Source organism: Sturnus vulgaris, chromosome 23 (genome assembly GCF_052056855.1).
Source record: "Sturnus vulgaris isolate bStuVul1 chromosome 23, bStuVul1.hap1, whole genome shotgun sequence".
Lineage (NCBI taxonomy): Eukaryota > Metazoa > Chordata > Aves > Passeriformes > Sturnidae > Sturnus > Sturnus vulgaris.
Window position 1 is genome coordinate 4036782 of NC_142265.1, and position 24501 is coordinate 4061282.

Consider the following 24501-nt stretch of genomic DNA (forward strand, 5'->3'; position numbering starts at 1 on the left):
AATTGTACCCATTACTTCCTCAATGTTTCTTCATACTTAAAAGCAATCTATTTGTAGCTGATATTGTTTTTTCTTTGAAATAGTCTAGACAATGTCAGATTCTACAAAGAGAAAAAAACGAAAGAGAAAAATATACTGAAGTACCATCAATGCTCACTCCCACCTAAAAAAACCCAGAACCCTTCAAGACCAGAAAACATATCTGCTTCTCACAGTGTCTTGTCTGTAAGTTCTGCCTCCCTGGGGAGAAGTTTTTTTAGAGATGGGCAAGGGATGGCAGGAAACCACATCTGTCATTTCCACTCCAGAATCAAGAGCAGCTTTTAAGGTCTAAAACAGAGCAAAGCAAGGCTCTTGTCACCCATTTCATCTGAGCACCAACCAGGAGACACAGTACCAGCTTCTGTGGGGAAGCACTAAGGGAGGAATTGGTGAACTGATGTTTTCAAAATTGTTCAAAATTCCTTCTGCATGAGCACACATTGCATGTGCACGTTCAGGGGAACAGGCAGAAAAAGCTGTTACCTTCTGGGTGATGGGAACTGTGCAAAACACAGCTATCAAACACCTAGGGAGGCACAGTTCACCCAGATGCAGTGCCTGCATTCTTAAAGACACTCCCACAGGAATCCAGTAGATTTGGGAATGAGAGGGGTGTGTGCCAAAGTCAGGGCACAGCCACTCAACACGCAGTTACACTGAATTCATTAACTTCAGAATTTGGATAGAAGGGTTCAAACACCACCAGCGAGGTAAAGGTTCAAGTGAGATACACAAATAGATGGCTGTGAGCTGCTCTCTTATCTTCACCTGAGACCTTGTGACTGACACGAAGGCAACTCATGCTCAAAGGCAATTAACTCAAGCCCTTAGAGTGGTTTTCAGACACACAGATCTCACTCTGGGTGTTTGTGGCCTATTTCTCAAGGATTTGTGAAAGGCAGCTGAGGAAATCAGGGCTACCATCAGTAAATCTATTTGATAATGCTTGTGTGCTCTGAAAAGCTGTTAACAGACCCCAAACTCCACTAGGACTGCACCCCAATCTCTGGGCTGTAGGAAAGGCTGTGCCATGGCCACAGCTCCCCTGCTCTGCATGGGGCTCCCAGCAAGCTCAGCTCTCACAGAGGTGATGTGACCTCACTACTCTGCAGATGCAGCTTGTGGAAAGCACTCTGTGCATAACCCAAGCCAGGTTTCTCTCAGCAGCTTCATTTTCCTGGGATATCACCTAGGTAGGAATGGTGCAATCGGCCCTGGGAGAACTCTCACCCCTGCTCTGCCACATTCTCAGTAGCTGAGTTTGGTCTTAGCTCAGACACTCTCCTCTAAGCAAAATAAATAATCCTTTATTATTGTTAGGAACAAAATACTTAATGCTCTAAGGAAGCCACACAAAAAGCTTCAATGGTGTGCACTTACTTTGTTAAGGGTGGCTAAAAGATGTTTCACACAAAACATACGGCTGTGCTTTGGAAAAGCCAGCTCCAGTCACCAGCCCAGGCCTTGCCATCCACCCAGGGGTGCCCTGCCCAGCTCTGAGTGCTGTGTGTGAATTTACACCTTCACATCCACCCAGGGGTGCCCTGCCCAGCTCTGAGTGCTGTATGAATTTACACCTTCACATCCACCCAGGGGTGCCCTGCCCAGCTCTGGGTGCTGTGTATGAATTTACACCTTCACATCCAGCCAGGGGTGCCCTGCCCAGCTCTGGGTGCTGTGTGTGAATTTACACCTTCACATCCAGCCAGGGGTGCCCTGCCCAGCTCTGGGTGCTGTGTGTGCCTTTACAGAATTTAACTGGGGACTCAGCTAAGCATCACTGCAGACTTCAAATGGGACTTGGCTTGAAAGAACCAAAATTTTTGCTTTCATGGGAGACCCAAGGCTCTGCTTCTCACTCTGCATCCTCTCCAGGGCTCTAACCAGATAAACTCCCTCTTCCAATGAACTCTTGGCTCAGACATTGTCCCTAGGCAGGATCCTCGGTGAAAGGAGAACTCAGGATTTAGAAACTCTCAAGCCTTACCCAAGGTCCACTGTGGCTGCAGCAAGGAGTGCTTTTCCATTTTGTGTCTCATCCTGTGGCAGACACTGAACACACTTTGGCAGCTGCTGTATAAATCACTCCAGCCTTGTTACTGAGCTGGTGTGGGGCAGAGTTACCTCTTACTTACCAACCTCCCATTTGGCCAAGTTATGAGTTGATCCAGCTGGGATTCCAGCTCACTCACACATGTGGGTTCTGTAGGAGTGAAGTGAGTTTAGTTGCAAGGGTTGTAGAAACAGCAGAGATGGATTTTAAGTCCCATCACTCTGGGCTGTTTCTCGGCTGCTTTGAAGCTCCCAGGTGCCACCACAATGACTGCCCACTGTCCTTTTTAAACACCTTCTGCTTGGCTAATTTGATTAGGATCCCCCTTGGCTTTCCATCAATATCACCCCACGGAAATTTGGCCCCACGACTTGAGCAGAATGAGGTCTAAAGAGAACATGAACAGAAGGCAATGTAATATATAACAGAAAATGAAACAGAAATGTGTACTTAATTCTTAATACTCTTTACTCAGGTAACTTCTCCAACCATTTATTAATGGTAATTTTGTTTTAAACTACTTTTCTCCCAGTGACAGCTTCAGCACCAGTGAGTTCTCCTCATATCAGCTATTTTGGGGCTCGTTTTAAGCAAAGCTACAAGAGAATGGAGCTCAGGGCACCTTCTCACTGAAGGTCCACATTAACTCTGTTGTACTGCAAGGCAAACTCTGGCAGAGTTAAATAACGACACAAAGCAAAGATATACTCCATAAAACATTAATATTTTAATGAAAAATCTTAGCTTCATGTTTCTATCCAAAGACACTCAAAACTAGTTTTTCTCCCCCCTTAATTTTGACCTATAATGGGACCAGTTTGGAGATTTTTTTTTTTTTTGTATTTTGGAACTTTTTTTTAAAGATTAAACAACCAGGCTAGCAAAAAGGTACCCAATACATACTTTTCTTATATCAAACAAGCTAGTATTTCAATACAATGTAACTATACAGAATATATACATTACACGTATGATCACAAAGCAAACACTACAGGCTCAGAACAGATTTGAAAAAACATGATATTCACATTGATTACAATAACTCTAAAAATGATTGTAACGTTGAAACGGCACTTAGTTTACAAAAAAAGTCACAAAAATATATATAGCCACCAAGAACTATGGTTCCTGAAAAATACTAATAGCCAGATAGTATTATATAAAATGTGAAGTGTATTTAAACATCGTATACATTAAAAAACAAAACCAAAACCCAAAACCAATTCTGTTAGGTCAATAAACATGCCAAGGAATCTAGCTGTGGCCAGCATCAACAAGAGAAGCTGTACTGTGGATGAGATGATGACTGGATATACGGCTGGTGACTGGAGACTGGCACAGTTAAGGGGGTTTCACTGTTACTAAAAATGCACAAAGAAGCCCAACAATAATTTAATTCACATTTTTTTTTTTTCCCCTCCAGCTTCCGCTTTTCCCTCTTTGGGGTTTCACCATGGGGCAGCACCTCGAGTGAAGGCACTGCAGGAGCAGAGCAGGGAAGCTGTCCAAGGACTCGGTGTAGCCAGGCTTACAGGTCAGAATATCAAAAGCATGCATCAGCTAAATGAATGGTGAAACAAAATCACTCCTCTGGGGACTTCAGCAACCCTCAGGAAGACTGTAGGTACAGTTGCCACACAAGCTGGCAGCACCAGATTCCACTTTTTTAATTTTTTTTTTTTTTTTTAGTGCAACCAGATTTGTAGCTGAGACCTGTGGGACACGGAGTTACTGCGCTAGCACACAGAGTGAACAAAAACCCGGAGCAGGAAGTACTGTTGCACTAAAAAAAAATTCACATTTGTTTCTTTTATGGTACATTTCCTCAAATACTCGAAACCTACTCTATTTACCAGGTACCTCTGATGTGGCTGAGGTCCTGTCTGGCCTTGAACCCTCTTACCTGCCATCACGATGCTATGGGATTTATTATGTCTACAGTTGGAGATGAGAACCCTCCAAAACAGAATTTCACCTTGTGAGCAAAACTCGAACAGAACCGGCCTGAATGAAAATCAGCAGTTTTCCATTTTGTGATGGTGTGGAAGTTGCAATGGATGCAGGAGCAGCAGGTGCTCCTCCATCTGAATTCTCTCATCCCTGCAGGGTGCACAAAGCTCCCAGTGGATTTGCATATAAAATGCTTCCTGCTTTGTCTCTGAGAGAGACCAGCACTCCCCTCGGTGCTCCCACACCCTGGGCTGCAGGGTGGAGCCAAGAGGAGCCTGAAGCCCTCATATAAAACCCTTAAACCATAGCTTAAAAACAATAAAACTTCATCCCGCAGGGGACATATAGGGATCATAGTCTTACAAAATATATTTGACTGCATTGGCAGCAATTACTTTTTTAAAAAGTTTAAATTCACACCTTTTAGACTCAGAATCCATGTGAACCCAGAACCATTTTCAAGAGTCTACTGATCTCTCAGTATGAGAGACTGGCCGTGGTCTCTGCGAGCCTGACAACTGAACTCCAGCTGTGGAAACACCACTCGTGGCTGAACCACATCAACCCTTGTCAAGCAGACATTTAAATGCATACTAAATAATGGATTTTTGGGGGGAGAGGGAAAAAAAAACCAAAGAAGAAAATGCATCCCAGAATTCAAAACTCTCTGATAATGTACTGAAAAAAAATTATGTTTTAGGTTTAATCCCAAGTTTAAGGCAAATTTTTTCTATTTTATTTAGTTATCTCTCTTGCTCTGTTTGGAATCCAAGCTCATTAGCAACATAAATTGTTTTAAGATGTTTTTGCATCTCTCTTGTGAAGAACACCAGCATTTCAAAGAACTGAACACTTCCAACAAGTTAGAGAGGAGAAATAAAACGGTGTTTGCATTTAAACTGTAATCATTTCTATGGAGAAAAGAGATATTAACAAGAAACAATTACAGACAGGAAGATTAACAAGTAAACCCAATTCTAAACCAACCAAACAAAATCCTCCACGAACTCTATTGTTCCTCCATTTGAACCAGACTGAAAAGTGAGAACTAAATTAAGATGTTACCCAGAGATTAGGAGGTTGAAAAGATAATGTGGAACACACAGTGCAATGAATAATGAACCCCAGGCCTTGTCTTGTACCTCGGTGTTAATGATCTTTATTTCTTTTCAAGGAAGAACAGATCAGAGCTATGAAGTCTTTGCAACTTTCCCCCTTCTCTTTGGTATTCTGAAAGCAATTTGCCTTCTGGCTCAAAATTTTAAAAATCCAATACCCAGATATGTCTATGGTGTATTTGTACCTTCTCACCAATTTAGCAAAATACTTCAGGGATGAAAATGATCAGATTCTAATGATCAGATTATGTCCTCCACCTCCTACCTGACCACCTTTGATTATTACATCTCTGCAGTCAGGAAATGTGGTTTGGGTGAAGCACTTTTCAGAACACAAATCACAAAGGACTCTCATTTAGCTGCATAATACATCAGGAAAAAGAGAAAGTGCTGTATTTGAGTTCAGTGTTGTAGCCCTCTAGTTCAGAATAAAGCTCAGCCAAAGGCATTGTCTTGTCTCACTGGCTTCTCAGAGAAATCAGAAGTGGAAGAGGAATGGTCTCTAAATTCAGCTCATCAACAGGCACTGGGCTATTTCACAGTACAGCAGCCCAGAAAAAGCATTTCTCCTTCAAGCCCTTTTCAGAAACATCACAAAGGTAGATATAATCAAGACTGAATTGCAGCACAGAACTTTGCAGCATGTTTCTAAACCACCCTTTGGATCTGCTGGAGAAACCTCATTCCAGCAACTTGGAAAGTATTTAAATCCCAACTGTTTTCACTCTATTTAACTAAAATATGTGGGTTTTACCTAAAAAGAGAAAAATTGTTGAAGCCACTGAAACCCTTTAAACACTTTCCAAAGGTCAATAAACTTTTTTCCTTACAAAAGCTGGCTATTAATAGAAAGAACTCAGTCCCAGAGAGTATCAGAGTTGCCTAGGCTGACTGAATACAAATTGATGTGCAATATAATACAACTTTTGTGTCTTCTGTTTCTTCAGGAGCAACCTTTCTCTATTGGTTTCATTTTCTCCTCATGTTTGCATAACACAAATCTGGCCAGAAAATAACAATTTACAAAAAAACAAGACTCAGAACTAAGGGAGTGTATCATGCCTTTGGAATACTGAGATCAAGCAATACCTACTCACTCAGCACATCATCTGTAGGCCGTGGGCATTTGGCATCAAACACTGAGTTAACTTCAGAAGCTGTAAGAAAAATCACAACTCTCCTAATGTACTTCCTAATTTAGGTTTCAAAGCAGCACTTGAGCCCAAACAGCCTCGACCAAACAAGACTCACTGCCCTGAAAATCCCACACCCTCCATTTGTAGCTTTTTCTAAATATGGAAAAATGAAATTGCAAGTATTTCGGTTTATTGCTTGCTTGAGCTGTGTGTGTAGCTGGAGTAATGGCCTTTAATAAACCGAGTTGGCAAGGATTTAAAGTGTTTTGAAACAGGAACAATTCATCATTGCTCTATAGCTTCTTGTAAACAACCCCCTGTTGGTTAGAAAGTTGTCCTTCGAGAGAATAAATTGCTTGTTTTGTCTAAAACAGGCTAATAAAAATCTCTGAAACTATACATACCTATGTATAAACGAAAAAAATATGCAATAATGCATAAAAGAGCTTATTTTTTCCAATCTGTAAATTCCCTCTAGCTCACTCTCTGATTAGTAAAATCACAGTGTGTATGTGAGGGGGCAGTGATCAGAACTGCAAATAATCTGGCCATGGGTTAAAAATTTCAGTTTGGGAAAACCTTCATTTTCCTTTGTGGTTCCCCATCTACAGACAGATACAGTCAGGAGATATTTGTCAGGCTTGCATGGCTAAACACTTTTCCATCATTCCCAATTCCTGGTGCACCTTTAGACTTTCCATGCCTAACCTCAGCTGGGCAGATGTGTTTAGGCTATTTGATCAAGCAGTTTCTGAAAGGACTGGAACAGAAGAAGCAGGAATACCTGGCATTCATCTGGGCTGGACAGGGATGTGTGTTTTGAAGAAGTGTGTGACTGTTCCTTTCAAAACCACTCACCATTCCCAAGCACAGGGCACAGTGAGGGCTTTGAAAAACAGCAGGCACATATAGGAAGTGTCACTTCTTTATGCAGAAGATTAAAGCATCCACTCAAAACTAGTCAAAACTGTTCAATCATGGTTTCCAATGCATCCTTTTGTTTATCATTTGAAGAAAGGTTTCCTCTGATTTCTTTCCCTTAACCAGAGGGCCTGCAGAAGCAAGAGAAACTTAATGAGCTGCTCTAACTGTGGAAGAAGGAATAGTTATAGTGATCTGGATCAGTTGTTCTTCTTTAGAAGTGTATCACAGCTTCCAGGATGTTCTGACAAGATCTTTTTTTGTGCAATCAGTCTTAAATATTTTCACAGACGCAATCATTCAGTCATGAAAAATAATGTAACATCTGTCGCAGTTTTCAGTTTAAAGCGTAGCTTACAAAGTAAAAAGGGGAAAATCTCCCCACTTTTCGTTTAAAAAAATTAAATTAAAATGTACAGGACCAAACACAGGCACTTTCCAAAGAACAAAAATGAAACCAAACCATGAATTATTCGATAGTAATCGATGACAGCTCCGGTTTCGGAGGGTCACCCGCGGCTGCCTCAGCAGTGGCATTAGTCTTTGGCTGCTCTGGCACATCTTCTTCCTTCTCTGCCAACCCACCCAGAGACCCCAAGGGGAAAGTGCTTTCACAATTCTGAGTTGATGACACCTGTGAAATGACAGGCATTTGGACAGAAGAGTTGCTTTCAAAGCCATGCTCCCCTAGCTCATACTGCCCGAGGGTCTCCTCTTGTTCCTGGTTTAAGTAGTCCGGTACTAGGAAGTCACTGGAAGAAGGGCAAAGGACAGAAAAGAAATGTCATTTCTCACCCCATGGTATCAGCACCATCACACAAACTACACACTGCATTGACAGAGAACAAAGGAACTCATTTCACATTGGCCAAGATCATGGCACTGAAATACTCCACGAAGCACCATAAGCTGGTTCTCATTCCCACACACACAGAATTTATTCAGTGGTATCTATTTCACATCCGTATTTCCTACACAGCAACTTCTTATTATTAGATTGTATCACCTTGATGAGAATGCAAGTTAATGTCTGGAACACATTTGGCACTGAAAACCTCATTGAAAAAAGGGAGCACTCAGGCTTTAAAAATAGTGACAAAAATGAGTTCAGCAACAGCAAAACGTGGCCCTTTCCATGTCTGAGGTACAACATCCCCAGAGCAGCAGCAGGACTTCCCTGAGTGGGCAGGCTGGAAGCAGAGGCACAAGGTGAGGCAGCTGAAGGCAGAGGAAGCTGCCAGCTGCAGCAGGGATTGTGATCCTGACATGTATCACACTCCTGAGAAAAGAATGGAATTGCATTTCCCTCCCCTTTTAATCCTTTCTGAACAATCCTTTCTGCTATCCACACTTAACAGCTGAGGGCTGAGGATCCAAAGAAAACCTATCCAACGCTCCAGTTGCATTTTCAGAGCATGAGGACATAATGAAAATAAATTTCTTTGCAAGTTTTCAGCACCAGACATGAAGTTTGTACTTGAGGCAAGTATATACATATATCGTGTATAATCACGTTTATATGCTTTGGTTCACCTGGCAATGCCAGAAATCCTTAAATGACAGCAGCATTCACTGCTCCAACCCAAACTCACAGCATCTCTGCTAAACCTTGTGTTTGTCAAATCAGACTGAAGGAGGGGCTACAGGCAACTGAAATCTCACCCTTTAACATGACTTTAATTTGCTGACAACAATGCAGTGCTTACCACAGCCAGGGCATCACCCTGCAGAGTTTTCGCTCCAGTTTTGGCACAAGAGCCAAGAACAAGAACTGCGTAAGCCCACAGATATGAAACACTTGTACTTTTAAACAATATTCTGCTGAAAGAACAGCAGCTGGCTTTCCTGCTTTGTTTTTCAATTTTTTTGTCCTATGTCACTTCTGAGTTAATCAAATAGAACAAAATACTCAAATGCTTTTTCTGGGAAAAAGACTAATATCTGGGAATCAGGAGGGGTGGGATTGTGGTGCTCTAACATTCAGAACATGTCTTTTGCATTGCTGAAGGCAGATGACTTACACCAAGCTGCATTCTCTCTATAGATTTAAGAGCTGGAAGACCTTCTTGTCTTCAATTTCTCTCATCCAACTTTTGGGTTTTCTATCTCAAATTCCAACAATTACATTTATATCAATGAGAGGATACAGTGCTTGTCTGATACCTCAGAACTCTTTTAATAGTCTTTAGCAGTGCATTTGTGAGATATGCCAAGTCTTTTGTGCCCTGATAAAAAAATGTCCAAGTGGCCCTTACTATTTCCAAACCTATTAGTCTAATCATTTAGTAATGTTATCTAGAAAATGAGAAAGGAGAAGGTCTGGAGTCATGCAATCTTTCCACAGTGTTAAGCAAACACTTAAAACAAAGTAGGAATTCTGTGCCCTATGAAAGTGAACAGGCTACGTACAAGATTTTGAAAAGCAAATCAATATCAAATCACAGATACTGTAGGACAAAACACTGTGGCTTCAACCATTGGCCTGGCCATAGATACTACTGAAAAGAGAAATTAAATAACCCAGAACCAGCCTCTGTATATCACTGGATTCTTCAGTAGCCTCCTATATAGCTCCCATGCTGTAAAACAGATTAGATACAACAGAGTGTGGAGCAGGAATCAATCTGACTGGAATTAGCTGGCAACCTGATGAGAGGCACAGCAGGCTGCCCTGAAAGCAGGAAATGATGATCTAAGAAAAAAAAAAAAAAAAAAGAAAAAGAAGAAAAAAAGGAGAAAAAAAAAAAAGGCAAAAAAAGAAAAAAGCAAGTTTCCCTGTTAGGTTTTTGCTGTGCACCTCACCTGCTCTGGAAGTAGTTTGCTAGCTCTGACGCTTCATGGTTCAAGCTCCTCAGGTGAACGATTAAATTTCCAGAGTTGGTGAACATGGCGCCGCATGTTTTGCACTCGTAAATCCGAGGCTTGCGGATAATGTGCCGGGAAACCCGCATGTGGTGTTTATATTCCCCGAAGGAAGTGAAAGTGGCACTACATATCTGGCACCGGAAACAGCGTTTACCTTCGTGCTTCAGGCGATGCATCTTGAGCGAGTAAGCTCGGGTGAACTTTTTCCCACAGCGGTCACACTGAAAGGGTTTAATGCCTGTGGGAGACAAAGTGCAAATGTTCACCTTGTGTGACCACAGGGCAGGGGTGAAACCCTCCCTGAGTGCTCCAGCAGCTCACAGCAAAGCCCTGCTTCAGGGAGAGCTTCTCTGTTAACTTTAACATCAGGGCAGAGCTGCACCCCCCCAGTAACAAGCTGCAAGAAATCTCATGGCTGTGACCTGTCCTGAGGCTCCTTCCCCACGGTTTAAATGGAGCGTGAGCTGACACAACGGCCAGAGCTGCTGTCACTTTGTCACTAAAGTCCTGTGCCTAGAGTGGGTCACACCCCAGGAACAGGAGGCCTTAGATGTGCCTAGAACTATGGCTCCATGGCTCCATGTCACATTGTGTTTGAAGGAGGCAGGAAGGAGGGAGAGCTCTTTTATATAGGATAAAAAGGATTTATTACTCTGGGGAATCCGGGGGGCAAAAGACAAAAATGGTGAAGGTCCAACAACTGCAATATGGGGGAGGTTTAAGGGGAAGGTACAACTTAATAGCAAGTTGGAGAAATTCTGAGAAGGGGTGAAAGGTAGGGTTCATAAAGGCATTGTCCAATGAGGGAGGTAGGGGGGGAAAGTGGGTGACACGGACTAATGAGATGTCCAGTTTTAGGGGATTTCCAAAGGGGAATTCCAAGCAGGGGGCTGGCACAAAGCAGGATTGACAGGGAGTTCAGGATAGATTGACAAAGTGGGTGGGAGGGGATAATTCTGGACTAAACCATTAACTTGGGCAGTAACAGAACATACCACTAACAAGAAGCACACTCCAACAACGAGTCCCTGTGGATTAAAGATCCCCAGGCACAGCCAACAGGGACCTGATGCTGCAGTGTCTCCAGTGCCTTTGAACTCCTTTGATCTCGGCAGATTCTTGTGCCAGACCGGTTCCCAACAATGCAATTATCAGCCTACTCTTAATTGCAATGTTTTTTTCTGGCTGCCTTTGGCCTTGGAGAAGTGTTCTGGCAAGGGGGCTGTGTGCACACGGACACCCCTGTAATGCAGCAGGAATGGTGATAAAAGGGGCACCAGGAGCTTTTATACTGCGTGGGAACCTTGCTGGACAAGAATTTTCGGCAGCTCTGCATGACAGACAGCTCTCTAAGACAGCTGAGCTTCATGCCTCTCATTTTTTTCTTTTATTAATTTAGAAATTCAGTTCCTAGCTAATTTTTCGTTTCTTAACCTAAAGCACACGAGCTCTGCAACATGTTGCAGTGGCTGAGTGTATAATCACACAAACAGAACTATTACAACAGAAAAGTCTGAGTCACCAAAACATTCGGATTTAATAAAAAGTCTCAAGTCCAGAAAGTGGGAAAATCCAAACATGAGGCTAAGAATCTGGAATATGGAGCTCTATTCATAATAGGGCTGTCAAGGAATAAAAAAGATTTCTTCAAAAGGCTGAATGTGCATCAGCCCTGGTGTTAATTCCCTCAGTCTTTCATTCTGCTTTCCTTACTTTCAAAGCAGGAGGTGAACTTTTAATTGAGGGCTTTTAGACAGAGAAAGCTGTAGTTAAGGTTACACTGAAACGCCCTGTTAAGCATGTGAAAACAAGTTAATAAACTGGAATATGGTCTGGTGGAGCTCAAACTTTTCATGCTTTCCTCCTGTCCAAGGGCACCTATTTCTTCTGGTAGTGTGAGGAAAATCTCTTTAGCCATTTAGCTCATGTGAAAACACTTTCAACATTTACAAGCTCTGCGAGTTCTTTTGCATGTTAATTATTCTAAACCAACTATTCAAATCTCTCCCAACTTTACCCAGGGGTTGTCAGTTGACAGGCTGGCCAGAGATTTTAACTGCTAGATTTTAACAACAGGCTTGGGATCATTTTGCACCTGATATGCCCACAGAATTTGATTTTTCAAGTATTAAACACATATCTGATTATTCTGCCTGAAAGGATTTGACAAATAATTGTTGACAGGGAAAAATTAGACTTTGTCAGTTGTGGCTGCTCTGTCCCAGATTGGTTGAGCCCCTGTGTGCAGGTAAGAGTCAGACTCAAACCAGGAGATGCTAAACCATGAGGCTCAGTGGCCAAGTGCAATAAGTGCCTTTCAATATTCCCTTTATTCTCTCAAATGTCAATGCTATTGCCACATAATGCTGACAAGTCTTGAAACCACCAATAGCAAAGACATTGGGGAGTTCATGCTTGGTTAGACATCAAAATGAATTTGGGGACCAAGGCCCAGAGGAGGCATTCACGTAAACCTTTGGCTGCCTGTGCTACCTGCAGGAGCTAAATTGATTATCAAACCAATTCAGTTGTCCTGCAATCCCTCCAAAAAGTCTGAGATCCAAAGGCAAACAACCTTCTTCAATGCAAGGACACAGATAGTTAAGATTTTCTTATGGCTGCAAGCCTTGTCTGAAACACAGCAGAGAATTACAACATGGCAGAGGAAAAATTTCAATCTACTTCTTTATTGCAATAAAAGGGCCAAGTATACTTTATTTCATCTCAGATCTTTTTCAGGAAAATGACTTATCCTGATGAGTTCCAGGCAATCAGGTTTTTTTTCAGTCCACACAAATGCTAATCATCCATGAGCACAACTATCAGTCAGACTCCAGGGATCAAAACAAGCGTTCAGCAAGACAAACCTCTACCCAATCTTTCTGAAATCAACTCTCAACACTTGGCAAGTGAGTGAAAAAGCTGCATTATTACAATTGCTGCAGAGTGAGGCTGAGTGAGTCAGGAATTCAGGGGAACAGGGCTGTTTCTTACCTGAGTGGATAAGCATGTGTTGTTTTAGGTTCTGAATGCGAGTGAAGCGCACCCCGCACGTGGGACACTGAAAGGGTCTGTCGGGACCGTTTGGGCTGGGCCTCTCTGTGCTGCTGGTGGAAGGAGCAATGTAGAGTTGGTAGGGATACTGAACATTCTCCAGACTACAAAGAAAAAAGGCACTGATTTACAAACAAACCAGAGAAATGAGCCAAGAAGGCTCGTCTGTGAAAATCTGAACCTTGAGCGCTTTTGGGTGACAAGGAAGAGACCGGCACATCACATTTGTGCTGAAATCTCCATTTATTCTGGAAACCTCTGGGTCTGTAGCACCGTGTCTGATCTGCACCTGAAGCCTCACAGTCACTGCCTCTGCACATCTGAGCACACCCAGGGAATAAGCTCAGAATTCTGTTTCTTTGGGCAACAGGCCTGAGCACAACTGCAAACTGAACGTTATTTTCCAGGCATGGGCATTTTCTCCAGCACATCGATGACTTGCAATCACTTAAACAGTCCCTGAGGAAGAGTTTATAGAGCTGAGCAAATGAAAAGCAAAGGAGTATTTTGCAGCTTCAGTGATATTTACAAATGAAATTAAAGCCAATTAATTTTTCATCTCAATCCAAGTTCCATCAACAAATACTAGTATCTACAATTGCAATTCTAAGTGTAAAATATTAATCTAATGAAGCAATACTTGCTCATTGTCTTATTCAAAGAGCTCCATGAGCAGAGCTGCAGTGCTGTGTTTAAAAAACAGCACACGGACTGCAATAAGGAATAATTTAACTTTCAAAGTAATTTATTTTAAACTGACTAATTGCTCCTCCATAGCCTCCAGCTGCAAACTGTTTAAGGGAACTACAGTGCTCTAATCCAAGTCCTCTGGCAAGGAACTTGCTAAAGGGCACAGTGAAATAAGAACAAATCTGCTGGTACAAACATGGGAACAACAGGGTTTGTACTTACCTGGGGATTCCCTTCCCTGAGCATTAAGGTCTGTATTTTTGGTGAAATAGCCATTTCAGCTGCTCCCAGCCTGCTGAAAGATCAGCCAGCACTGGCAGCAGGGAACTGCTCTGACCCTGACTGCTCATTCCAGGGCCAGCACATTGCAACTTCAGCTTTACTGAACTGTCACGTCTGAAATGTCCTGAGGAAAGATGCAATGATGTCTCCTCAAAGTCAGAAAGTTTTCCTAACTGAGGAAATCCTTCTGCTGCTCTGCTTCCCCCTCAGGCCCAAAGGCTTCAGGGTTATGCTGGATTTGGGGACTTCTAACACACAAATGAAACATGCACTTTGCACAAATACATTTTCCTAGACACCATACAAAAATCCACAAAGCAGTTCAGCACAGGAGGGCAAGAACTAGGATCATCTCCTTAAAATCAACACTTAAACTGTCTTTACTCTGGAGAAGGATGTCACTACAACTGTGAGGACAGGGTTATCTGAATTCTGAGCACAGAATTCTCAGCAGCAAAAGTTTCAGTTGTAAAATTTATCTGGAGAGAAACCACCAGGTATCTCTTGATACACACAAGATAAAAGAGTTTCCTGTAGGAGTTTAGTATCACTCAGTCTGTAAAACCCATAAGGATTTCTGATCTCACATGGCACTGGAGGAGGATTTGCACTAAAGAAGAAATTTTATTGTCCTTGACTTTTTATACACAGTAGGGTCCCAGAGCTGTGGAAAACAGAGATGCTGACAGACTTGCCAATCTGTGATAAAGGGAATATTTGCAAGAGCAAAGTCACAGCTCCTGTCCTGGGCCTGGCAGAATGGAGCTCTTTGCCATTTTGGGGTCTAAAAAAAGCCAACTGAGGTTTTTTGAAATAAATGAGGGTATTTTAAACACAGGTTCTGATCTTTCTAACCAAATTCCTGACCAACTCTGGCACTCCACTTCCTTTTTTATACATGTAGTGTGCTCAAATAAGAATAACATTTGGATTTTATGACAACAAAGAATTTCATCTTTACTGACATGTTCCTTAGGTCCTGCCTCCCTCATTCCTGTGTTAGGGGACTGTGAGGAGGCACAGGCACGTTGTGCTGCTGGAGCTTTCTCAGGAGACACTCAAAGTAGGGCAGGAATGAGGAGCCAGAGCTCTCCTTTTGTTTCCAGCTCACCCTCCCATGCCTGTGCTGGTGCCACCTCCTCCACTCAAGGAGAAGCGCTGTGGGCACAACTCCATAGAAGAAACTGAAAATAAACTTTGGATTTTTAATTCATACATCTTTCATGATGAGGAGGGCTGATTAAAGCACATCCAGTGGGAATCATGAGGCTCTCCAGCCATCAGCTTGTCTTTTCCCATGCTCACACTGCCAGCAGGGTGAAATACCTATTTGGTGACAGAACTTAGCACCATGAAGAGATTCTATTTCAAACACTATTAGATTTTCTCTCCCCTGCTTCTTCTCCCCCCACTTGACTTAATTTTTCACAACTTGCAATTTGTGATCAATATAGCATTTAACAGTTGAGATTTGTCTGACATCTCCAAGAACTTCTGTACCAGCTACATAAAGGGAGAGGTTTCAAATGTTTTCACTGAAATATCCTACTTGCACTTTTTCTTCTTTTCACCCTGAGATTATTTATGTATTTAACTATGTAGAAGTAAGCTCTGACAAACATGAATGCCAAAATGCCAGTGAACCTAGAAATGTTTGTTATTTGCAAATAACAATTGTTTTAGAGAAGTGAAGGTTCTTATTCTACTGGATTAGAGACCTTTTATAACTTTTATAACTGAGCAATTCCTTTCTAAGTGCAGCCACGAACTGATAGAGACCAACTGTTAAAGCAGGCAAGATTACAGAGTGTACAACAATCCAAATGTGAAATATCAGAGAAATAATAGATCAGACTTCACTGTGGAACAGTAATTTTAATACTTAACAGACTCCTGTGTGCCTATTAAGCTGACAACAATTACATGTGACCCACTGTTTATGAAACACTGATTATGCAGGAGGCCAAATTAATGATGTTAATTATTTAAGACAGAAACTCAAGAGATAAGACATCTTAGTTTTTGAAATTTTTATGATTCTTTCCACAGTGACACATATGTACTATTGAGAGGCCTTTAGAGGGACTAGTCTTTTGCTTTGTTTTAGAAATAGAAATGTAATATATGCTTATTACAACATACACTTTTCAATATTAATTTGCACTAGGCACACACAACTGATTTGACATTGTGAGGATTTCCAGTAATAAAGAAATGTACAACATGGAGTTAAAGGTGCATGAAACACTCAGTTTGGAAGGGAAATCTTCTCCATCTGTACAATGTATTGATTGGTTTTTTCTGATTCAGCTAGAGAAACGTGTTTTATTTTACTCACAATTCTTATGCCCCCAAAATGATGTGCCCAAATTGCTGCAGAGTGAAGGGCAGGCCATATTTATTGGCTGTTGTCCCATCCCATACCTGAAATGGGAATTTAAGTCATGCTTGAAGGGCTGTCCCAGTGTATTTGGACTCACTGACAAGACAAATACACACACACACTCCTGGAAAGAAACTGCTTAGGTCCTGGAAGCACCATTTTACACATTTAACTGGTTCCTGGAATAAGAACATTTGACACTTTCATGTGAATTTATAAAATAAATCACTTGGTAGAAGATTTTAGTTCTGGAGTCTAAAAATCTCCATGACTCTTAGCTCACTTGTAGCTATTGAAACAAGGTGCAAATTCTAGTGAATTTCTGACACTTCCATCACTTTGAGACTAATGAATTTCAAACATAAACTAAGGTAAATATTCTTTCCTTCTCTGTGTGGAAGAAGTCTTTTAGTGGGAATTTTCAGTGTGTTTAAAGTATTTTTTATCTTTTGAATTTTCTGTGCAGTTTGTGCTGAAGCTCTGCAGTCTTATAGGGAATTTCTGAAGTAATCCACTGCTGAAAATACATTGTGCCACTTGACTTCAGAATTGCAGGTTTAAAAGCCTGGATTAGTTCAAGTGCAACATGTGCTCCTACTATTAATTCAACCCTTAAGTGCTGGGTGTTATTTTTATACTCAGGTTTGTTAGGAGATAGATAAAATCTTCCATGTCATCCAAAAAGTCTTATCTAAGCAGTTATTTTCCCTTTTTAAGGGAAGTGGGACAGATTTCAGATGGAAATGACAGGAAATATTTGATGAGCTATGAAAATGCAGCTCTTGGTTATTATCTCTATAGGGAGCTTCGCTTGACACCATTTCTGGAACAACTTCCAAATTTCCTCAGACTCACTTGTCATACAAACCCCTGCAGAAACCAGTTTGGAAAAATGTGCTTAGACTGGGAATAGCAAAGACCTGGAAATCAGAGCAGTTGAGAGCAGCCCTGTGTGCCATGTGTGGGTACCTCACTAACAGAAATTCCATGTCTTTGACCAAACAGACCCAGTTTAGTTTGGTTTTCTCTGCCAGCCTTTCCTTATAAGGGATTCCCTTAATAAATCACTCAGCTGAGCACAGCAAAAGCCTGCTAAATATTTACAGCAAGTGCCACACAGCATCTTGGTAAGAAGCTACAGGCAGAAAGTTTGGGAGAAGAGATTTAAGGCTGCACTGCCTCTGGTGAAGTCAGGGCTAGGTCCTTTTTTTCAGTTTGTTGCTTTAGCATGCTTATTTCATATAGAGGTTTAATTAAAATTTATTAATGAGGAGCAGTGATGAAGAAACAGCAAGGACAGGACTATCTTTCTTCAGCAGTGCTGCCTGTAAATAGATAGGAGACAAAAAGCAACGAGTAAGCAGATTCTGACTTTCATCACCTACATTCTTCTCAAGCACCTGCCCCTCCAGGCACTGATTGTACTTTGATCACCACACAGAACTTGATGTAGGAACAACTCAACATTGTGGGATTAAGGCTGGGGAGGTTAATTACAGCACAGGCTGGGTGCAGAACACTTTGCACAGCAGGTTGGTACATACCGATCATCGTCGTCTGCGTGAGCGTTAGTGCCAGAGGTGCTTTGGAGTGTGGGCAATCCCTCTGTAACCCCCTCATCTATTGAGCCTAGGCAAAGAAAAAAGGGCAATTTAATGCAAATAACTGTTCAAGAAGGGTTAAGGGGGCAGGTAAATACACATCAAGCTTGCTTTCCCAAATCTCTGATAGATGATGCTTCCTGGGTGTTAAGATAATAAAAGTGCCTTGGGAAAGTAATTTAGAACACTCAGAAACAACTCGCTCCAAATCAGCTTCTCTCTGCACAGATAACCCAGTAAATTGACAACTCAATAAAGGGCACATGTTTGGTACACCTAGAAAATGGAAATGTTAAACACAGCCAGTTTTCAAAACACATCCAGTACCAGCACTGTAAAGCAGAAATGTTACATTCACCTAAAGGGATTATTTTGTCAATTTTTCCTGAGCAATGAGGAGCTCAAAGCTGCTACACTAAATGACTTTTATGTTCCAAATCTTCCATAAATACATTAATTGATAATGTCTTCATTTATTGAGAAGCAGCTGAGACAGGAGGAGCCCTCTGGGAAATCAGACACGCAACACAAAAGAGACCAAACACCTTTTTGTTAGAGGAATGTACAAACAAAACCACCCCAGAGCTCTGCTCAGCTCACCACCAAGGGGCTTGGGGAGCAGAATCCAATGGAAATGCAGCACTGGAACAAACCCACACCTTCACTCACTGAAGCTCTTGCTCGTTTGGGCTCTCCCATCACCACTGGGTGTTTGCTCAGGCAGCCCCTGCGTGTCCCCCATGGATCCATGAGGACACAAGGGGAAGGAGATTTCTCTCCCTGCACCTCCACCTCGGGGACAGGACAGTGTACGAGCTGGGGTAAAATATTTCTGCTTTCTAACAGAGGGCTCCATGAGCAATCTGAATTTGGGGACCCTAAAGCTGACCAGGAAAATCAAGTACAATTAGGGGTACACTGGCAAGTGTCAGGGAAAATGGAAAACCAAAGAGAAGGAACAAAGACGTGAAAGGTGAAGCAGAAAATGTGCATATTCTGTCAAAAATCATGAGAGATCTTCCCTGAAGTGAGACATTCTTGTCTTAATGTTATGGGGCCAGTGACAAGAGGAAAATTGCATCTCTGGCACCTTCACAATTAGTAAAATCAAAATTTCTGATTTCGTTAAGAGCTGACAAACTATTCTTGGGAAATTCATCAGCTAAGCAATCTCTAAAGTGACAAAATTTAATTCCATTTTGATTTATCCTTCTTTCTCATGGAATACTTCAATGAAAGCCTACTGAAAAGTAAGCTCAACTGCTCTTAGATTTAATTTCGTGCCTTCACCTCTCAAATGCCAAAAGTGCTAAGAAGTTGTGAGAGTATCTTCTCTGTTTTGTAACCATAATGATTTATTTATCAAGTCCCTGCTCCACATCTCCTTCCATGTTATAAAGTGCTTCCAAATAGAATAAATTGCAAATGAACAATTCTTAAATTTCCCAAAGAGTGAAGAAGAGCTTTTTGGAGTATCAGAGACAGAGGCAGGAATGCTTTTGTAAATGCACCATAAAACACTGAGATAAATACATGCAATAATATGAGGAAAATATGTTCAGGGAAGAAAAAGCTGTACTTTAACATATCTTGCTACCTCCATTTACTGTTCTTACATTACTGCATAAATAAGCATTTTTGGGAGGTAAAAAGTGCTTTCTAGCTACAAAGTGTGCTGTACCATAACTGTGCTAAAAAGCAAGAACACTGTTTCCCTTTATACCAAAACATGAATAAAAGCCATTCTGAGGATGGTTATTATGCCAAGACCACTAAATATTAATTCAAACATATTCAAAGACAAAGAGCAGATTTGTACTTTAAAGATTATGCCCTGGCACATTTTTCTTTTCTCTGCAGCTGTTTTAAGGCAGAACATGCTGTACTAACAGCAATGACAGATAGCTAAGTTTAAAAATTATAATCACTAAAGCCTGAGATTCTCTGCCCCATGCATACAAAACTACACATCTGTGGCCTGGAGCTGACACCCAGTTTGTTCTTGAAGCTGCCTTGGTGTGGTATTTATTTATATATTTATGATATATATATATATATCACTTGATATGCTATTTTTAACTTTCCCTAATCATTATTGCTTGTTCTATTTTGTCTGTGATGATATAATTACTTTGATTAAACAGTTTGCATCTCTTATCACATGGCCCTGGCAAAGTCTTTCAGTTCTGACTGCAATGAGTTAAAAACTGAATCAAACAAAACCTGGTTTTGGACAAGGTGCACTTTTCCTGGTGACTCCCCAGCAAACAGTTTTCTTTTAGGTTTTAATTTATGCACTATTTTGGCAAACCACATTTAAAGATTCAGAGTTAAACTATAAGACATTAAGTCTATTTCTCATTAAAGGTAAACATCCTTGTCTCCAACAAAGAAAACATTTTCATTTGGAGAAATCTAAAATATCAACATGTGAGCTATACAAACTGGAGAGCAATCCAACAGCAGAGGATGGCATAAATGGGAAATATTTTCATTTCTTTTTAGTGATTATTACTTGGATAGTTTGGCACTGAATGACTGTTCTGGAGGGTCAGCCTGATCTCACTTTCTCCAGAGAAGTCCCAGTGTTGCACTCACCTCACCAAACAAATATTGCAACTACAAGGCTACAACTCTTGACTTTGTTGTAGTTTATTTATTTCATGAATGGGGGCAGCCTTTCACACACACATGATGTGAGTGAAGCAGAGCAGTCCCTTTGCCATTCTTATGGTCTTCAAACAGAACATGCATTATTAAAATCTTTCAGTAAACAAACTCTGCTGAGCACAGCTCAAGCCACTGGGGAGTAAAATAGCTGACTTGGGCAAAATTTTGATAATTAAACCAGAAATATTGCAAAAGCTCTACCTTCTGATTTACTAAAAGCCATTCAATGCATTCTGTGCAGAGGAAAAAAGGGATTGTTCCAGTAACCTTTAAGTATTAGCTCTTAATAAAGAACAGCCTGCTATAAGAACCCAAAACTGGTTTCAAATTGTCTTTCATGGAAAAAAAGATTTCTCTCAGCAACCAGCAGCATTTGAAGAAGCAACTTGAGAATCAAATCCCACAGAAATGGAAAGATTCTCAATATTATGACTGTGTGGTTTTATTTTTGTCTGGGGCATTAAGATGACAGTGTTTCACCACTTATTTTGCAAATCCTCTTACAAAGACTCTCTGTCATGATTATATGAGATTTGATGTCTGATGCAAAGCACTACTCTAACCCTTTGTGGCTACAGGCACAAGCTTTTCAAATCTGATGCTGCAGCTCAGCTGAGATCATGCCTTTTGGCACTAATGAAAGCAGAATTAAGTTTCCCCAGTCAGGCAACTGGAGGTAAAAAGGAGTTACCAGCCTCTGCTGAATAAAGAGGGCTACCACAGGCTCACCATTCTCAGCTGCCTTTTGCAAAGTTATTTAAAGAACCCCAACTTTATGTGTAACATTTCAAAAATCAGGGGGGGAAAAAAAGAGATTCATAAAAGTAAAGCATGAAAACCCACGAGGCAGATTTCCTATAAAACCCCCAGTGCTCACATGCTGTTGGGATATGTAACTGCACAAATGGTCATATGTTGGAAAAGATAAGGATTTGACAGGAAGGTCTTACAAATGTGTATGTATGACAAAAAGATTTTTGAATGTAGAATTTAAAGAATAAATAGAAATGATAGCCAGTTTTGATATAGAAGAAAAGAATTGCTGAGCCAGTCTGACTGGGTAACTAAGAAGGCCAAAGGTGTGTTAGTATGTGAGTTGGATGGGGCTTTTGTGATTTTGAGCAAAAGACAGATTCACTTTAAACAAAAAATGTTTTTACAAAGCAAAAAGATTTTTCTAGGTTAACAAAAATGCTATGCTGTAGGTAGCAAGAAAGATTTTAAAATTTTTTACTGGAAGAAAACTGAAAAACAACGTCTTGCTTAAACTGTAACACACTAACATTTTGTGATTAGAAAATAGTAACACGAATATGGTAATGTCAGTAGTTATAATAGCCTATAGGTAATAGTGAAGGTATTGACTATTTGTCATGTTTTAAGATGCTCTGCAATGAAAAGTGTATCATGCATTGTAACCAGAACTAGAGCTGGTTTCAGACAAACCCAGAGCTGTGGCTGAGAAGGCTGTGGGCTGGGCTCTGTCACCCACACCCTGTGAACTGCTGCATCATTTGAATACAATGACCAGATTTTAACAAGGCACCTGCAGCCCCGTGTTTGGGCTCTTACACTCATACCTATAGATGAGGACTGGGGGCTGATCAGGAGATCCTCCTGCACTTGCTCGCTCCCCGGGACAGTCTGCTGGTCACTCAGGGAGCTCTGGGACGCGCTCACAGGCTGTGACACCTCCTCGTGAACCTCCTCGTCACTCAGCCGCTCCACCTTGACACGCACGTCCTCCTCGATCACCAGGGGAGAGCTGCCTTTGGTGCTCTCACAAGTCACATACTCTGCCATCCTCCTGGCAGACTCGGAGGGCCCAGGCATTTCCAAAGTCCTAGAGTTCTCCGCCTGCTTCACCTTTTCTGACTGAAGTCTTCGATCAATTCCAAAAGGAAAAGTCCAGGGAAAAGCTAAGGACGAGTCCACGGGCTGATTTCTGGGCTCAGGGTAGGAGGTTGAAGGGTTGAGCACTTGTGGGGAGCTGGTTTGTGTGTTACACTTGAGGGGGCTCTCAGGAGACATGACGATGTAACTCTTGCGCTTCCTCCGAGACTCCCGGCACACGGGAATGGTTCTCTCCACCACGCTGCACTCGGAGGACACGGGAGACAGGCTGCCATCCCGGGACGTGAAATTGCAGTTTGCACTGTTCTCCTGTCCTGCATCCAGCACCTTCTCCTGCTGGCTGTTGGGTGTATTCCACAAAATGCTGGACTTCATGAATTCCGAGCACGTGCTGGCCACGCTGAACATCTGCATGTAGCTGGCGGCAGCCAGCACGTCGATGATGTTCTCGGTGTTGATGGACAGCGTGGCCGTGTAGGCGTACTCCAGCAGAGGGATGAACCCTGTCACTGTCACATGGTGCAGGTCTAACACGCTCTTGCTCTCCTCCTCTGCTTGGCCAACCAGTTTGGAGCGGAAAAAGTCACTGCAGGCTGCCAGAACCACCTTGTGTGCCCTGAAGATCTTGTCCTGGACGCGGATGGTGATGTCGCAGAAGTGGCCGTCGTTCCGCAGCATGTTCAGCTTCCCCAGCATCTCCTGGCTGTGAGCAGGGGAGTTATGAGTGAAGGTTTTAACACCCATTTTTAGACAGTTCTCTTAGCGTTCTTCCCACATATGACAGATCAAAGGTATCCTGAAATAAAGGGGAAAACTGTCATTTTCGTCTCTGAAAGCAAAAGTCAAGTGATTCGTGATTGTAACGAAGAAAATTCATCTGAATCCTCTAAGGCCAGGTTCCTCTAAAATCCAGACTGTGAAAGGCACTAACTCTACAGAAATGCAATGACTTGTAGTTTTCATAATCACAGATTAAATTATTTGCAATCTATCCCCACCATCTTCCATACATCTATGGATCTATCTCTCCCACTCTCTCTCCACATTGCTGCTCTGCCCACTCAAAACCAAATATCCAACACAGTTCAAAAAAATGTTTGTAATACTAAAAATACAGCATTTAAAAAATTGTCATCTGTGTAGAAACCTGTATTTTTATTTTCTAGGCCCAGAAAACCATTTCTCATAGCTCTTAAACCTGACAGATTAATGAAGGTTTCTTTTAAGCAAAAAAGTCAGGTTGAGTCAACAACAAGGGAGCAGGAATAAGCAAATCTCCCAGGGAAGGTATTTAAGACCAGAAAAGCTTTAGAGAAACTAGAACATGAATTTTCAGAGGCCAGAGTTCAAACTAGTAAACATAAAACAACAGTTGCCAATAGGTCTGATTTCCTGCTGTAGTGCAGGTATTGATTACCTAAAGTTGCTTTTAATAGCTTTAAACTAGGATGAGAAGTTATTGAAAATTCTTTCACAAACACAATGCAGTATAAACCTCAAAGGAAAGTTTAAGTTTAAATCAAATACACATAAACTGATTTTGTGTATGTGATAAATAAAACAAGAAGGGCAACTTCTTTCTTCTGAAAAACACAAACCTGCCTTCTTGGGGACCAGTTCTCTCCATGTGGTCCTGATGGGGATGGGATGTTTGACCCCTGGATTTCCCCAAACATTTCAGAAACATTTCACTGTAAAGGGAACATAAACCACAGTGCTTTACCTGCTTAAGCCCCTTCCAAGCTCCATGGAAGTTTTCTGTGCTGTACACGCCTCATATAATTAACATGATCTAGAATTATCTCACTGGTTAAACATCAACACCATGATTGTGTTTGATTCATTCCTGGAGTCAGTCAGCTCCTGCACATCTTCCTTCTTT

At 41.6% G+C, this 24501-nt stretch overlaps 1 protein-coding gene across 3 annotated transcripts in view; it reads right to left on the reverse strand.

The window, feature by feature from the left end:
* Window positions 1-2800: 2800 nt before the first annotated feature.
* ZBTB44 (zinc finger and BTB domain containing 44) overlaps window positions 2801-24501 on the reverse strand; it is a 40032-nt gene continuing 18331 nt past the window's right edge. Inside the window, exons 2-6 of one of the 3 annotated variants that reach the window (XM_014883586.2) lie at window positions 22346-23415; window positions 18039-18123; window positions 13080-13189; window positions 10023-10323; window positions 2801-7972 (exon numbers count right to left, since the gene is read on the reverse strand). In XM_014883586.2, the coding sequence (XP_014739072.1) occupies window positions 7690-7972; window positions 10023-10323; window positions 13080-13189; window positions 18039-18123; window positions 22346-23363 (1797 nt within the window). In that variant the 5' untranslated portion in view covers window positions 23364-23415 and the 3' untranslated portion in view covers window positions 2801-7689. Of the gene's footprint in view, window positions 7973-10022; window positions 10324-13079; window positions 13244-18038; window positions 18124-22345; window positions 23416-24501 lie in introns of all 3 variants that reach the window. The other 2 variants (XM_014883585.2, XM_014883584.2) reach the window with 2 other exon arrangements.